The 16167-nt window shown below is 44.4% G+C and overlaps 1 protein-coding gene across 1 annotated transcript in view; it reads left to right on the top strand.

Annotated features, from left to right (window-relative positions):
* The first annotated feature begins 430 nt into the window (after positions 1–430).
* ANKK1 (ankyrin repeat and kinase domain containing 1) overlaps positions 431–16167 on the top strand; it is a 101539-nt gene continuing 85802 nt past the window's right edge. The window contains exon 1 of the mRNA XM_088443012.1: positions 431–618. Coding sequence (XP_088299138.1) covers positions 431–618 — 188 coding nt within the window. The remainder of the gene's footprint in view (positions 619–16167) is intronic.

The following is a 16167-nucleotide window of genomic DNA, read 5'->3' on the forward strand; positions in this document are numbered from 1 at the left end:
ATTCTTCTGTAAGAGTGATCATTTATTGAGCATGTTTTCATGGTTTGTGCCTGAGTTCTTTTTGCCCTTTTTAGTTATATACAATAATGAAAGTTTCCACTCATGGTAAATAATATCTGCGGTGCTTTAAAAGTGTCACTATTGTGCAGGGATTATAGTACAAAAAATATTTTTTCAAAGGATCCTTTATGTTTCGACTTGGCCTGCACATACAGCATACCTAGCATTGTGAAACAGATACTTATATGCAAATATCAGTTCAGCATGGAATGTTACTTGCATAACCTTCCAGGTTACTCCCTCCTGGTGTAGCACAGCTAGCAGCTTTCAATCCAGGAAGCAAAGCTCTTAAAAATCTTACTCTCGCAAACAGACAAATGTTTTCTATCACATGTATAGTTGTACACCGTAGGCATTTCACCTTAGTGCCATGGCTGGTGAAGAGAATGAGCGTACAGGCAGCCTGACCCAGTTTAAGAAAGAGGATTTTGAGAAGGATTGGACCCCAATAGCGTTAGGTGGATTTGGTAAAGTTTACAAAGTGAGACACAAGCAATGGTGGTCGGTTTATGCTGTGAAATGTTCATCCTTATTCCATGGGGATCCTGAACTTGAAAGGTAAAGTTGACTGGGAAAACCTGACCTTAACCTGAAATTTTACAAAGCTGGCAAAACTGTTTACACACACTGTGTTTGTATTACAACAATACAGTCATCTAGCTGAACTTGAGTTTCAAATCATGTTTTATGACATATAGATGACATCTAAATGTGCATTTGACATTTTTTACACAATATAAGAAATTACCATTTAATTATATATATATATATATATATATATATATATATATATGGCACATCACATTTCAAGTACACAATCATAGGATAAAAGCAGAAATCCAATATCCCTGTTTTTTTTATTTTAGGTCGTATTGCTAATTGTAAACTTTTTTTTTTCACTTTGCATGTTAAAATGGTTTAAAGCAATTGCTAAGATTCATATGCAATGTGCACTACATGTACAGATGTAACCTTGTACACCTTTTTGCCCCATATGGCATTAGACACCTGGCGCTACCCACAGGTAGCGATTTCTGGACTCCATACTTTTTCTTCAATCTTTCTGCTTATTCCTCTAGCTAGGTATTCAGATTATTTTGTCCAAAAGGACTTGGTGTAAACCAGAAGTTCCCAAACTCAGCCATGACAGTACACATTTTAAGGATGACCATACTGTAACAAAGGTGACTAAATTAGTACCTCAGTAAATTTGATTAAACCATCTGGACTCAAGCATGGATAGCCTTAAAACCTGGACTGTAATGGCGGCGTTTGAGTACTTAGGATTTATATTTTTGTAGCAAAGGAACTGGTATAAAGTCTCAGATTAGTCATAATGATGCATGGTGCAGGGCACTTGTATCGGACCTGTATTTTGCCTTTTTAGCCTTGATTGTGCACTTTTTTCTCAGTTTTGCTACTTTTTGTGCCATTGTGCTATGTTTTCCTGAATTGTGCATCTTTTATCTACTTATAGCATACAGGTTGCGTCTCCCATATCCAAAATGCTTGGGACCAGGGGTATTTTGGATATTGGAATATTTCGTATTTTGGAATAATTGCATATCATAATGATATATATTGGGAATGTGACCCAAATATACACACAGAATGCATTTATGTGTTATATACACCTTATAGACACAGCCTGCAGGTCATTTTATACAATATATTCAAGAATTTTGTGGCTCAAGCAAGTTTGTGTACATACATGAAATTCATTTATGTTTCATATACACCTTATACACACAGCCTGAAGGTAATTTTATGCAATATCTTTAATAATTTGTGCTTTAGACAAAGTTAGTGTACATTGAACCATCAAAAAGCAAAGGTTTCATTATCTCAGTCATGCCAAAATAATTCTGTATTTCGGAATATTTGGATAAGGGAGACTCAACCTGTACTAGGAATTTAGTAATAGTTTTTTTGGTTCGGCTAAGACACAAAGTCCGTGGCACACTATGCAGGGCTATTTGGCATAATTTGATGATAGTGTATAATTGTATATGGACACATCTGTAGATGGCTCTTCATCAGCCCAGGTATGCCCATTATATAATGTCTTGCTGTAGGGGCAACTTCCTTGCAAATGAAAGAAATGTCAGCAACAAATATTATACCCCTTTCACATAAGATAAGCCGGGTCGCACCAGGATTTTGTTCATGTGTTCATCCCAGGTGCGACCCGGCTGAGACCCCTTTCAGACTGGCGGCCCGACCCGGCTTATTGCCGGATCGATGAACAGGAATGCTTTTAATGGAACTTGTAACATATAATACTGTACGTGTAAAAAATGAAAGAAGAAAGGTCATTTGTCATTGTGTTTCTGTAGGAGCATGATATTTTGGTAGTGCTGGATTTCCCAATAGATTTTCATGATAAATATGAGCAACCTCTGTACTATAACAGACCAAAAGTGTCCGATAAATGAAAATATTAGTAAAAGTAATGAAGGACCCACATGCAAAAACAAGTTTTTATCTTGTGGGGTGAGGATATTTCTTGAAATGCGGATGAAGTGGCGGAACAGGATTATTAAGGGCAGTGGCCCTGATTCAGAGCCGGATGCTCTGACAGAGCGCTCGCTCTGAACCAGGGCGTCTTTTTTTTTTTTATGGAGCGGCCTCCTGGCCGCTCGCATTGTCGTGGGTTGCCACCCACAGCTAATGCAAGCGGTCAGGATGATGGTCGCGATGGACAAGACCATCGCGACCATCGGTCTTGCGACAAGACCCTTGTGGTAGGGTCTCGTTGCCGCAAGCCCCAGAGAGCTTCCGGCTCAAATAGAGCCGAAAGCTCTCCCACTGACATCACTTGTGATGTCAGTGGGGCCGCCCCCAGACGGTAGGCATTCTCATGGGAACGCCTCTGTCTGGGCAGTCACCCCCCTGGCCCACCCACCAAAGGGGGCGTGCTGTCACTCAACATCGACAGCACGCCCCCTTTGGTGCGAGACCCAGAGCGACGGATTGCCCGTAGGCTATCTGGGTCTTGCGCATGACGGAGCCGGCACCTTCATGCGCATGTGCTCTGGGCCACCATCGACCCGGTTGCGAGCGCGCAGCACTTGCGCCCGGGTCTGAATCAGGCCCAGTATTCACTGTTTAGAAAGGAATTCAGAGCATTTATTTTTATTCTAAAAGAACTGGAACTTTAGATGTCCTAGGAGATGGTATAAACTAAGAGCCTGTCTACACTTTTTATTGCATGCCCTTTGTACCCTACAGGTGCACTTTATGCATAAAAGCCCATTTCTAATTAAATTTTCACCTCATATGTGAGGAGACAAGGGAAAAGGACTTCTAGGACTTGCCTGCATGTTGAAAAGAGTTATGACCCAGTTCTGTGTTCTTAAATTGAAACCCTCAGTCTGCATGTCTCATACAGGAAGTTTGCCAGCAGCAGACAGCAAAGGTGTGTTCCTGTTACAGCCCTCCTTCCTCTCTGCAACGACTGACACCTGAGCCCACCAATGAGTGAGAGAGAGGGAAGTAGGGTGGTGCAGCAAGAGGAATTGTGGGATAGTGTGTGAGTACAGTGTGACTCTGAAGGTTGGGGTGTTGTCCCCTCTCAGTGTCTTTAGATATATAGCAGCTCTGTGTGCCCTGTTACAGCTGTCATTGCTGGGCAGGTAGGGAAGAGATATACAGCAGCTGGAAAAGACTTTGCTGAACTCTGAGTGGACTGTAATGATATAACCCTGCTAACTGTTTGCTGAATTTCTGTGTCTCCATGAATAAAGTTCATCATTCCTTCATTATTACCTGCTCCACTGTGTGATCCCTGAACCCCAGGATACCCAGGACACCCGGTATCCTCACATTTGGCGGCAGCGGTGGGACGTCACACAGTTCCTGCAGTAATTCCAGGGGAGTGAGTAGAAGCAACGCTAATACCAGAGAATATCAGCATGGAGAGTCAGTCAGCAGTTGCAACCGGCGGCCAAATTGAAAACGTCATGAGAGAGCAGGAGAAGTTTTACCGGACAGCCCGGAAACCGCACCTGCAAGGATTTTGCAGGATGAAGGGAATTGCTTATAATGGGACTGACACCCGGGAGATTCTGGTACTACGGTTGTTGGAGTGGGATCGTGCACACCCAGAGGATCCCGACCACCTGAGTGATGATGAAGAAGGACCGACAGGCAGTGGAAGCACTTCCAGTCGGTTACCCGAGTCAACCACCGCTACTCCCGCCCTACTACAGAGCTGGCTGGGGGCACTAGGTGAAAGTGCAACTACACAAGAGAGAGCTGGAGTGATCCAAGCAATATTAGGGGTACAAATCCCTACTAACAGCGGAACTGTGCTGTCGCCCAGAGGGGCTGAACAAGAGAACCGGCGCTTGGGATTTAAGGATGTTCCCACATTTCGAGAGAATGAAACTGACATTGACACTCACCTGCAGATCTTTGAGAATCTCATGGGAGTGCACGGGATAGAGCCAGCTGAATGGCCCAAGTACTTGGGGCCAAGTCTCACCGGTAGGGCTTTGGAAGCCTACAGGGCTCTAACTTCCCAGGAATGTGGAATCTACACCTGCATAAAGAAGGCATTGCTGGCTAAGTTTCAGATCACTGCAGAATCTTATCGTCTCAAATTCAGGACACTGAGCAAAAGTGGGACTGCTTCCTACCAAGAGTTTGCCAGTCAGCTACGGCAAGCTTGTGGAAAATGGCTCGAGGGTAGACAGGCCTCTACCGTGGAGCAGATCATCAACCTAATTGTGGTAGAACAACTAATGATTAAGATGGCACCAGAGATACAGGAGTGGGTCGCAGACCGGAAGCCCAGCACGCCTGAACAAGCTGCAGAATGGGCTGATGAATATATAGCTAACCGTCCCCAATGGAGAGTCTTCAGTGCAACAGGTGGTACAAGAACCCCACGAGCGGAGAAGCTCCCTGACAGAGAACCACGCATAAATGATAGTAGTAAAGGAGGCCCTATCAAAAACATTTCTTATCAACCACCCAGATTCAAAGTGGCTAACCCAGAACCTCGGAAGTGCTACCGCTGCAATCAACCAGGACACTTGTTGAGGGACTGTCCACGCACGCGAGGGCCATTCCCTGGGGCTAGACCGGCCCCAGTCTCTGTGGTATGTTACCCCATGGAGGATTATTGCGAGGAGGTCATCCATTCAGATGCGACCGAGATGATGGATGGGGTGTATATTGTAGACCTGGTTCTGGGGGAGGAGCAGGCAACTCCTCAGAATATGCAGGGGCACTTACAGCCTGTGTTGGTAGAGGACCAGCGGGTACAGGGCCTACGAGATTCTGGGGCCTCACTCACATTGATTGAGCCAGACCTGATTCCCACCTCCTGGGTGATTCCTGGACAGTATGTACGAATTGCCACCGCCGGGGGACAACAGACCGATATCCCTGTCGCCAAGATACATCTCGACTGGGGAGCTGATCAAGGAATCGTGGAGGTCGGAGTACTCAAGGGGCTACCAGCCAAGGTCATCCTCGGGAATGATCTGGGACAGGGACTGGTGACACACTTCGTTCAAGTGGTGACCCGGAGCCAAACCCAAAGAGCAGTGACCCAGGTGACAGATTCAGAACAGAACCAACCTACCCCGACCACAATGGTGAGTGAAGTACTGGACAAGAAACTGGAATCAGAGTTAGACTTGGGGGAGGTGGACCGGAGCGAGTTTCGACAGGCCCAACGGACAGACCCTTCCCTAAGTAAATTAAGGAGTGCAGCCGACCTGGGGTTGGAAACAGCTGATGGGAGCAAGATAGTTTGGGAAGAGGAATTGCTGTACCAAGTGGTCGTTCTTCAGTCTGGACAGGAAACAGTAATGCCTACTAAACAGTTGGTGGTACCTACACCGTACAGAGCACAATTACTAGCCCTTGCTCATGACATTCCAGCGGCCGGGCATTTTGGCACCCGTAAAACACTGGCACGATTGTTGCGGAATTTCTTCTGGCCACGAATCTCTAGAGACGTTAAGCAGTATCGAGACACCTGCAATACCTGCCAGAGGCTCGGGAAGCCCCAGCGAAAAGCTCCTCTGCACCCATTACCTATTATAGGGGAGCCCTTTGCCCGTGTTGCCATAGACCTAATTGGACCATTAGCTATTCCCAGTCATACGGGAAAGAAGTACATCCTAACACTGGTGGACTTTGCTACACGCTATCCTGAGGCTGTGGCCCTATCATCTATTGACACAGAACACGTTGCGCAAGCATTAACAGACATATTCAGTCGGCTTGGATACCCACAGGAAGTCATCACAGATCAAGGGCCCCAATTCCAAGGTGAACTAATGCAAACCCTGTGGGAAAAGTGGGGGGTTCGACCTCTTCGGACCACCTCTTACCATCCACAGACCAACGGACTCTGTGAACGTTTCAATGGAACGCTAAAAAGACTTCTACAAGCTTACGTGCTGTCCGAGGGGAGGGACTGGGAGAGAGCCCTTCAACAGCTTCTCTTCGCTTATTGGGAAGTCCCACAGGCGTCTACTGGATATTCCCCATTTGAACTTTTGTACGGCCGGAAAGTGCGGGGGCCTCTAGACCTGGTCAAAGAGAGCTGGGAGGGAACTTTCCAAGAACACCAGCAGCCCATTTTACAATATGTAGAGAATATGCGGAACCGCATGAGAAGATTGCTACAGTTAACCCAAGAGCATCTCAGGGAATCACAAGAGAGACAAAAGGAATGGTATGACGCCCATGCTCAAGACCGAGAGTTGCATCCAGGGCAAAAAGTAATGGTGCTTATCCCAGTGCGAAGAAACAAACTGCAGGCTACGTGGGAAGGACCGTATACCGTGGTAAGGCGCACCGGGCCGGTCAATTACGTGATTGCCCTGGATAAGGGAGGGAAGTACCTACGCACCTTCCATATAAATCGAATTAAGGCCTATCGTGATCGTCAAGTAGTAACAATGGTGGTATGTTGTCCTCCGATGGAGGCACCAGAAACTGATCCATTGCTTGACCTTTTGGGAGCTGCTAAAGAGAAGAAAGGAGTGGAATCAGTCCAGGTGGGACAACAGTTGAATGCAGCCCAGCAGCAAGAGATGTGGAGGATCTTAGAGGCTGAACAGGCCCAGTTTTCTTGTCTACCTGGTCGAACTCATCTGACCGCCCACCATGTGGACACTGGGAGTGCTAGGCCCATCCGACAAGTCGCTTACCGGATGACTCCAGGTGTTATGAGGCAGGTAAAGGCTGAGATCGAGGAGATGCTAGCTTTGGGGGTCATAGTGCCATCTAAAAGCCCATGGGCTGCTGGGGTTGTGTTGGTTCCCAAGAAAGATGGGACCACACGGTTTTGTGTGGACTATCGCAAATTGAACGAAGTCACCACCACTGATGCTTACCCTATGCCCCGTGTTGATGAGCTACTGGATCGGATTGGAGGGGCTGAGTTTGTCTCAACATTGGATTTGAGCAAAGGCTACTGGCAAATCCCACTTACCAAAGAGGCCCAGGAGCGTTCTGCCTTCATCACACCGGAAGGACTCTTTGAGTGGACTACAATGCCTTTCGGGATGAAGAACGCCCCTGCCACATTCCAGCGAATGGTTAATGACCTCTTGGAGGGGTGTCAAGACTTTTCCCAAGCCTACTTAGATGACATTGCCATCTTCAGCCATACCTGGGAGGAGCATTTAATTCAGGTGACAGAAGTGCTGAAGAGGATTAGACAGGCTGGACTCACCATACGCCCAGATAAGTGTCAAATGGGGATGGCTGAGGTTCAGTACCTAGGACATCGGGTCGGAGGAGGTGCTATCAGACCTGATCCGGCAAAGGTGGAGGCTATTTCCAATTGGCCCCAACCTGTCAACCAAAAACAAGTGCGGGCGTTCCTTGGAGTCGCTGGCTATTACAGGAAATTTATACCACATTACAGCACCGTGGCCAAGGCTCTGACAGACTTGACCAAAAAGAGATATGCTCGGAATATTGAATGGACTGTTGAATGTGAGCAAGCTTTCAACACCTTAAAAGACTTGCTGACTCGAGCCCCAGTGTTGGCTGCCCCTGACTACAACAGAAAGTTTATTGTGCAGACAGACGCATCAGGGTGTGGACTTGGGGCAGTGTTGAGTCAAGTGGGAGCAGATGGTAGGGAACATCCAATTGTGTATCTATCCCGTAAACTAGCTGACCGAGAGATAGCCTACGCCACTATTGAAAAAGAATGTCTAGCCATAGTCTGGGCCTTAAAGAAGCTACAACCATATCTTTATGGGAAAGAATTTACTGTTGTCACTGACCATAACCCGTTGTATTGGCTAAACAGAACCTCGGGGGAAAATGGGAGGTTGTTGAGGTGGAGTCTGGCGTTACAAAGTTTCAACTTTTCCATTTCTCACAAAAAGGGACGAGAACATCACAATGCTGATGGGCTATCCAGATGTGAGGAAACAAATATCAAGCTTCGCAGACCCTCGGGCCGAGTCGACAGTCAGGACTCCAACATTGGGACCATGTCTGTCTCCTCGATTTAAGAAGGGGGAGGTATGTGAGGAGACAAGGGAAAAGGACTTCTAGGACTTGCCTGCATGTTGAAAAGAGTTATGACCCAGTTCTGTGTTCTTAAATTGAAACCCTCAGTCTGCATGTCTCATACAGGAAGTTTGCCAGCAGCAGACAGCAAAGGTGTGTTCCTGTTACAGCCCTCCTTCCTCTCTGCAACGACTGACACCTGAGCCCACCAATGAGTGAGAGAGAGGGAAGTAGGGTGGTGCAGCAAGAGGAATTGTGGGATAGTGTGTGAGTACAGTGTGACTCTGAAGGTTGGGGTGTTGTCCCCTCTCAGTGTCTTTAGATATATAGCAGCTCTGTGTGCCCTGTTACAGCTGTCATTGCTGGGCAGGTAGGGAAGAGATATACAGCAGCTGGAAAAGACTTTGCTGAACTCTGAGTGGACTGTAATGATATAACCCTGCTAACTGTTTGCTGAATTTCTGTGTCTCCATGAATAAAGTTCATCATTCCTTCATTATAACCTGCTCCACTGTGTGATCCCTGAACCCCAGGATACCCAGGACACCCGGTATCCTCACATCATATATAACATGTTTTCCTTGCAATAAAAGGTTGTTATTAACATAATTATGAATAATATTTATGTATACAGTATAACATGATCATAATCCATAGCATTCTAAAATTTGATTCAAACAGAAATAAAACAACATTGGGTATTAAAAGACATTGAAAGAGAGACAATAGCCCTTCTCACAAGCTTATCTATAGTAAAAACAGTAGTATGATACATGAGATTTAGTGCCCCATATTGTATATTGATCTAACCAGATTATAGAGAAAAAATGCTTTGTGGGGTTATTTTAACCAGTTATACAGCAATGCTGGTTTGGGGGGGTCATTATGTCAATAGGTTGCTTGAGTTTAGTAAAAGAATAAACTGTACTGTAAAGCCGCGTCTCCATTTGCCGATATAAATGAGCGATTGAAAGATAACGACATCGTTATCGTTCAACCGCTCATTAATCGAGCATAAATCTAGTTCAACATGCATTTTTTATGTAGCTGGTTTATATTTATTATGTATTTAGAAAATCAATATCCAGACAGTGGACTTCTATTCTACAGATAAAAAGCTTTCAGGGTGTTATTCAGGAAAGTAATCATTGTACCACCATGCTGCCCTTGGGATGTAGTCGGCATCCTGGCGTGCGGGATGCAGACTGTCTAAATACCGTCACCAGAATCCAGACAGCGTCGGGATCCCGGCTCTAGTATCCCAACCGCTGGCATCCCGAAGGTAAGTATTGGGGGTTAGGGCAGGGCTAGCTTTAGGGTTAGGCACTAAGGGGGGAGGGTTAGCTTTAGGGTGTCTGGAGGTTAGGTTTATGCACTAGGGGGGGAGGATAGGTATAAGGCACCAGGGAAGGAGGGTTAGGGTTAGGGTAGGGGTTAGGATCAGTGGGTCTATATTTACCTATGGGTGTCAGGATTCTGACTGTCAGGCCAGTTTCACACTTGCCGGTTTTGACCAGGCGGCAAAAAAACGCCCGTTTTTTTGCCGGTGTGAAATAGAGTTAAGCATGGAAGCAGATGGGTCCTTCACACGGCCCGGGCACGGCACGGTTGCCGTGTAACAGCCATAAATATCTACTGAGAAGGACAACTGCCGCTCTGTAACCGTACCGTCCCTGCACTCCAGTGGTGTATAGGAAACAATGTTTCCTTACACACACACCGGCCGGCTTGTGCAGCAGCTACTGCTGCTGCGCATGCCCAGTAGATAAGTAAAAAAAACAAAAAAAACATTAAAAGCGGCTCAAAGCCGTTGCTTGTGAAAGGCACCGAGTGCCTGGACAACACTGTCCGGCTTCTGCCTGTTTCTTGGCCGGACAGCCAAAACCGGCAGGTGTGAAACTGGACTGAGAAATCTGACCAGCGGCAACCCATACATAATCCGCTACCCTTAAATTGGCCTGAGAATTTCCAAGTATGTGACAAGATGAATTCCACTGATAATGGCTTACTGTACCTAAAATAAGAAGTATAATAATTTTTTTAACCTGTACTATATATAGAAATGCCAAGTCTACTTCCTTATGCATTATGTTGGAGAATATATGCAAATACAAACATCTAGGCTCTTTGCCAAAGCCACTTAATCTATGTTGGATCTTCTTTTCTACATAATTTTAGGATAATTATAGCATTGAAAATAAACCTATAAATGCTCAACTAATCTTCAATTAAGAAAACAATCCCATATTTATTATGCAGAATTTGTTAGATCCGATAATGTTTTGTGGTCTACTGCAGGGCTGGATTAAGGTCTGTGGGGGCCCCTGGGCAACAAACATGTGGGGGCCCCTATTAAATGTGACAAACCGAGGGTATGCGCAATAGAGGCCCCAGTAGTGTTAGTGCCCACAGTGGTAGTGCCCGTATGCAGTGCATCCAGTAGTAGTGCCCCTTATGCAGTGCCCCCTATGCAATACTCCCATTTGTAGTGCCCCCTGTAGTAATGCCCTCTGTATAAATGCCCCCAGTAGTAATACCCCTGTAGTTGTGCCCCAAATAGTAATGCCCCCCAGTAGTATTTGGGCGTGTGCCCAATAGTAAAGCCCTAGTAGTAATGCCCACTGTATAAATCCCCCAGTAGTAATACCCATGTAGTTGTGCCCCCAATTGTAATGCCGTCAGTAGTCATTCCCCCTTTAGTAGAGCCCTCTGTAGAAATGCCCCCAGTAGTAATGTCCCTCTATTAGTGCCCCCAATACTAATGCTCCCTCTCTAGTAGAGCCCCCAATAGTAATGCCCCCAATAGTAATGCCTCCCCCTCCGAGTAATGCCTCCCCCCTGAGTAATGCCCCCAGTAGTAATTCCCCCCAGTAATGGCCCCAGTAGTAATACCTCCCCCCTCCCCGAGTAATGCCCACTATAGTAATGCCCCCCACCAGTAATGGCCCCAGTAAGCCGCTTGCACTAAAAAAAAAAAAAAAAAAGCTCATACTTACCTTAAGCTAAGCCTCGCATCTGCTGCAGTCCGCTCGGCTGCTCCTCTGCACTATGGCAGAGACGTAATTGCGTCTCTGCCATAGTGCACTGCGTGAGCCGGAAGCTGGAGCTCACGTGAGCTCAAGCCTCCGACTCCGGCTGCCGCTGCGGGGAGGAAGCCGGGCGCCCTCTGGTTACAGCCCCTGCTGCCGCCCCGTTAATCTGGCCCTGGTCTGTTGTATCACACTTTGGATGGGAAATTGGTAAGGGAAAGGATTCGGGCAGTCTTCAATACTGTAAGGACTAAAATAACTGATCCTCTGGAAATAGCAAATGCTTTTGCAGATTACTATTCTAAACTTTATAATTTGGCAAAGGATCCCCAGGTATATGAACCCACTCCGATGGGTATAGCTAAATTTCTAAATACTTTAAACCTACCTTTGTTGGATGACACATCTGTTCAGTCTTTAGATGCACCATGGTCCGCTGAGGAAGTAGGTGTGGTTAAATTAGTACAAAAAAGAAGTTCTAACCTTTCGCGCTGCACTCCATAAGCAGCAAATAAAGACCGCTTTTACAAACAAGATACATACAAAACAGAACGGTCTTACAGTATTCACGCTATGGATGGTTGCAGAAATCCTTCAGATGTGGAATTTCTTCCAAATGTTGTTTCCAATATGTAAAAAACATAAACAAATATACAATGGTGTGATAAGGATTAGACACCAAAATCTTTTACACCCTTCGTGTTAAATTCTACAGAAAGTGGTGAAATAGTCCTCATCCAAGAATATCGATTTATCGTTGTTGTATCCAACTTCCTTAGAAGGCACCCAGTGTGCAGACAGTCCACCATTCAGTAAGAATGCTTACATGTATGCTTACTTTTTAGCAATATGATGCATACACATAAAGGTTTCTTTTTATCTTCCTCCAAAGTCTCAAGGCCCCCATACATCAGCAATTGATTGCCGCAATCATGCAATTTGCAATCGATTGTGTATAAAAATCTTTCCCTTTTTCAATCGATTGCAGATTGCAGAGATGCCACAATCGATTGAAAAAGGGAAAGATTTTTATACACAATCGATTGCAAATTGCACGATTGCTGCAATCAATTGCTGATGTATGGGGACCTTTAGCTTATACAACCAAATTCCTCATGGTGATATATGTAGAACTTAACACGAAGGGTGTAAAAGATTTTGGACTCTAAACCTTATCACACCATTGTATATTTGTTTATGTTTTTTACATGTTGGAAACAACATTTCTACATCTGAAGGATTTCTGGAACCATATATAGCGCGAATATTGTAAGACCGTTCTTTTTTGTAAGTAGGTGTGGTTATTGACTCTCTGCCATTAGAGAAGGCCCCTGGTCCTGATGGATATGTTAATAAATTTTATAAAGAGTTTAAGGATACGCTAATCCCTATTTTGGTTCAAGTTTTCAATGAGGTCTCCGAGCGGGGTTTTTCCCCCAAAGAAATGTTGGAAGCGAGGATAGTAGAAGAACCCTACTCTGATCTCTAATTATCGCCCAATAGCAATATTAAATTCCGATGTTAAACTCTACACCAAACTTATAGCTAATAGATTGAGCCCATTGCTACCTTCTCTAATTCATCAGGACCAGGTTGGTTTTGTTCTGGGTCGGCAATCCCCGGACAATACTAGGGAAATTATAGACCTGGTGGAGGCCTTCTCAACTATAGGCAAGCCGCTGTTGTTGCTTTCTTTAGATGCAGAGAAGGCATTCGATAGGCTTCACTGGGGATACCTGAGTGCAGCACTGAAACACTTTGGAATTTGTAATAGAGCCATAACCTCTATAATAGCATTGTATTCCAATCCGTCAGCTAGTGTATTTTTTAATGGTGTCCTCTCATCTAGGTTCCCTATGTCAAATGGCACCCGTCAAGGTTGCCCGTCCTCCCCGTTAATTTTCACGCTTGCCATAGAGCCTCTTGCCGAGACTATTCAATTGGAAGCAGCTATTTAGGGCCCAATATTCTTTGATAAGAGTCACAAAATTTGTTTATTTGCAGATGACGTACTGCTAACTCTTACTGATCCTGCATCTAGTTTACCACATTTACATGCAGTTTTAAAAGAATAATCTCTAGTCTCCTACTACAAATTAAATACCACTTAATCGGAGGCTCTTCTGGCTTGAAGTAGTTTTCAAATTGGAGGATGTTACTTTACCTGCTACTAACCTTTCCCTAGAAGGAGTAGCTTCCTTTATTACCAATTATCAAATTTACTATTTGATAATTGGTAAGCCCAGGGAGTGATCTCTTTACATGAGGTGACATTTGAAGGCACTTTGCGCTCCTTTACTCAGTTCCGAGAGATGTTTTCTATATCAGTTAAAGATTTTTATAAATATCTCCAATTGCGCCAATGGTTGTTCAGTACTACACATGCTCCCCATACAGTGTTTATTGTCCCTAGATACTTATATGATAGGTTTGTCAAAGTTTTGTATAAAGGGAATATAACCTGGTGGTATGCTATTATTATTAGTGCGCACAAACCTTCTAAGTTCTCATCTTTGGTGAAATGGGAAATGGATCTATCTTGTTCATTTACTGAAGAAGATTGGAATTCAGTATTTAGTACATGTTTTCGTTTATCTAAATGCGTTTCTCATGTTGAACAATTTTATAAACTTCTTCATAGACTGTACTTAACTCCAGAGAAATTACTTGTGATATGGTCATCGATCTCGAATCAATGTTGGCGCCATTGTGGCCAAATAGGTACTTTATTACATATGTTTTGGTCATTTCCTGCCGTACCTTCACTATGGAAGTTGGTATTTGACCTTATTTCCAAGGTTTTAAATGTTCCTATATCCCCAAATCCTTTACTAGCTATTTTTCATAGATATCATGGGGGATTTTTCATAGATATCATGGGGATCTTACTAATAATGACCGTTATATAATGGGCCATATATTTATAACGATCAAGTTACTAATTGCCCTACATTGGCGTTTGGATGCTATTCCAAATATAAATACTGTACCATCGAAACCAGGATACAAGCGCATTTTGAGTTTGAAACAGCAGGTTGTTTATATTCGTCTTCAGTGTCCAATCCTTTGATTCGCTGGTTTAGTTTCCGCAATAGAGCCAGCAGCTAACACCTGGAAGAGGTGTACCCTCACCTCACCAAAAGTCTTCTCCGCTGCATCGATCCACTCCACAAGCACTGTTACACCACCATGCAGGACGCCGCCCACAGCAGAGTCAATGTCATGTTAACCAACATTACATTGACTGTAACTGCAACTTCACACATTTAGAAGGCTCACAAGACTGTAGACCAAAGGTCCAGCAGGGAAGACCTGCTGATCCAGAACCGCATGGTAAGGAGCCCCCTGAAAGAGTCCACCTACCTTCCCACCCAGAGCCAGTCCATCATACATCTCCTGCACCATCAAACCCCTGTTCCCCCCTCCCCTTCTCTCCCTTCCGTTTTTGGGACCATATTGGAGGAGCACTGTGCTTTCTTAATAAACAATTTGACCCCCCATCATGTTGCCTGTCATTCATCACACAACACAAGGTTAACCAACACAATCACTACACCTACCCCTTCCTCAAAGGAAGAGCACACCCGACCCCCATTATCGCATTTAGTAATGAACAGGACCAGGTACTCCTGTAGACGGTGCAGCACTCCCAGTCCCTTAACCCCCCCACCTCCCCCTTACCACACCCCCTCCCACCAACACCAACCATCCCCCACATACTCCCTAGCATCCCACATGTACTCTCCATCACCCCACACATACTGTCCCTCCTGGCACCACACTCCGGATGAACGCAGTTCACCACAATACCTCCTCACTAATTAACCTGATTGACATAAGTAACAATAAACATCATCTAATCTAAATTCTTTCCCTTCTTTATCTCATTTGTGACATAATATACTTCATTCTATTGTCACCCAGTGATAGAAATTCATCAGGAAACTCATACATCTAAATCATCAGTCATGTCCTATATTGACACTTAGGGGTATATTTACTAAAGTGCGGGTTTATAGAAGTGGAGGTGTTGCCCATAGCGACCAATCAGATTATATAATACATTAGAAGGTGCTAGATAAATAAGAAGAATCTGGTTGCTATGGGAAACACACCCACTTCTATAAACCAGCGCTTTGATAAATAGACCCCATACAGTAGGGAGTCCATTAATCAAAGACCTTGGGTGGAAGCTTAAAGTTAACAAGTTTTTAAACTTATTATTTTGTAAATAACTATACAAAATCCTATGAGTAATACATCTAAATAATTAAGTCTTGGTAATTTTTTTGTAAACATTCAATGCTTAAGAACTATCAAGCTACATGCTTTATTAATGAGAAACTGGCTGCAATGAGAAATACAGCTAAGATATTATATTATATTCAAATTTATAGCAGTGAATTGTATATATTTAATTAATAAGGGACAATGCAGTTGCTGTCTTTTGGAAAGGGTTAACATTTGTTGAAGTTATGCTGCTAGTCATAGGTAATATACTATTGGAATGCCTAGCTGACTAGTGAAAGGTGTAGACAATCTTGTTTAGAGTGATGAGTCATGATGAGTCATCATTAAAAAT

This window comes from Taudactylus pleione, unplaced genomic scaffold (genome assembly GCF_031769625.1).
Source record: "Taudactylus pleione unplaced genomic scaffold, aTauple2 ptg000322l, whole genome shotgun sequence".
Classification (NCBI taxonomy): Eukaryota; Metazoa; Chordata; class Amphibia; order Anura; family Myobatrachidae; genus Taudactylus; species Taudactylus pleione.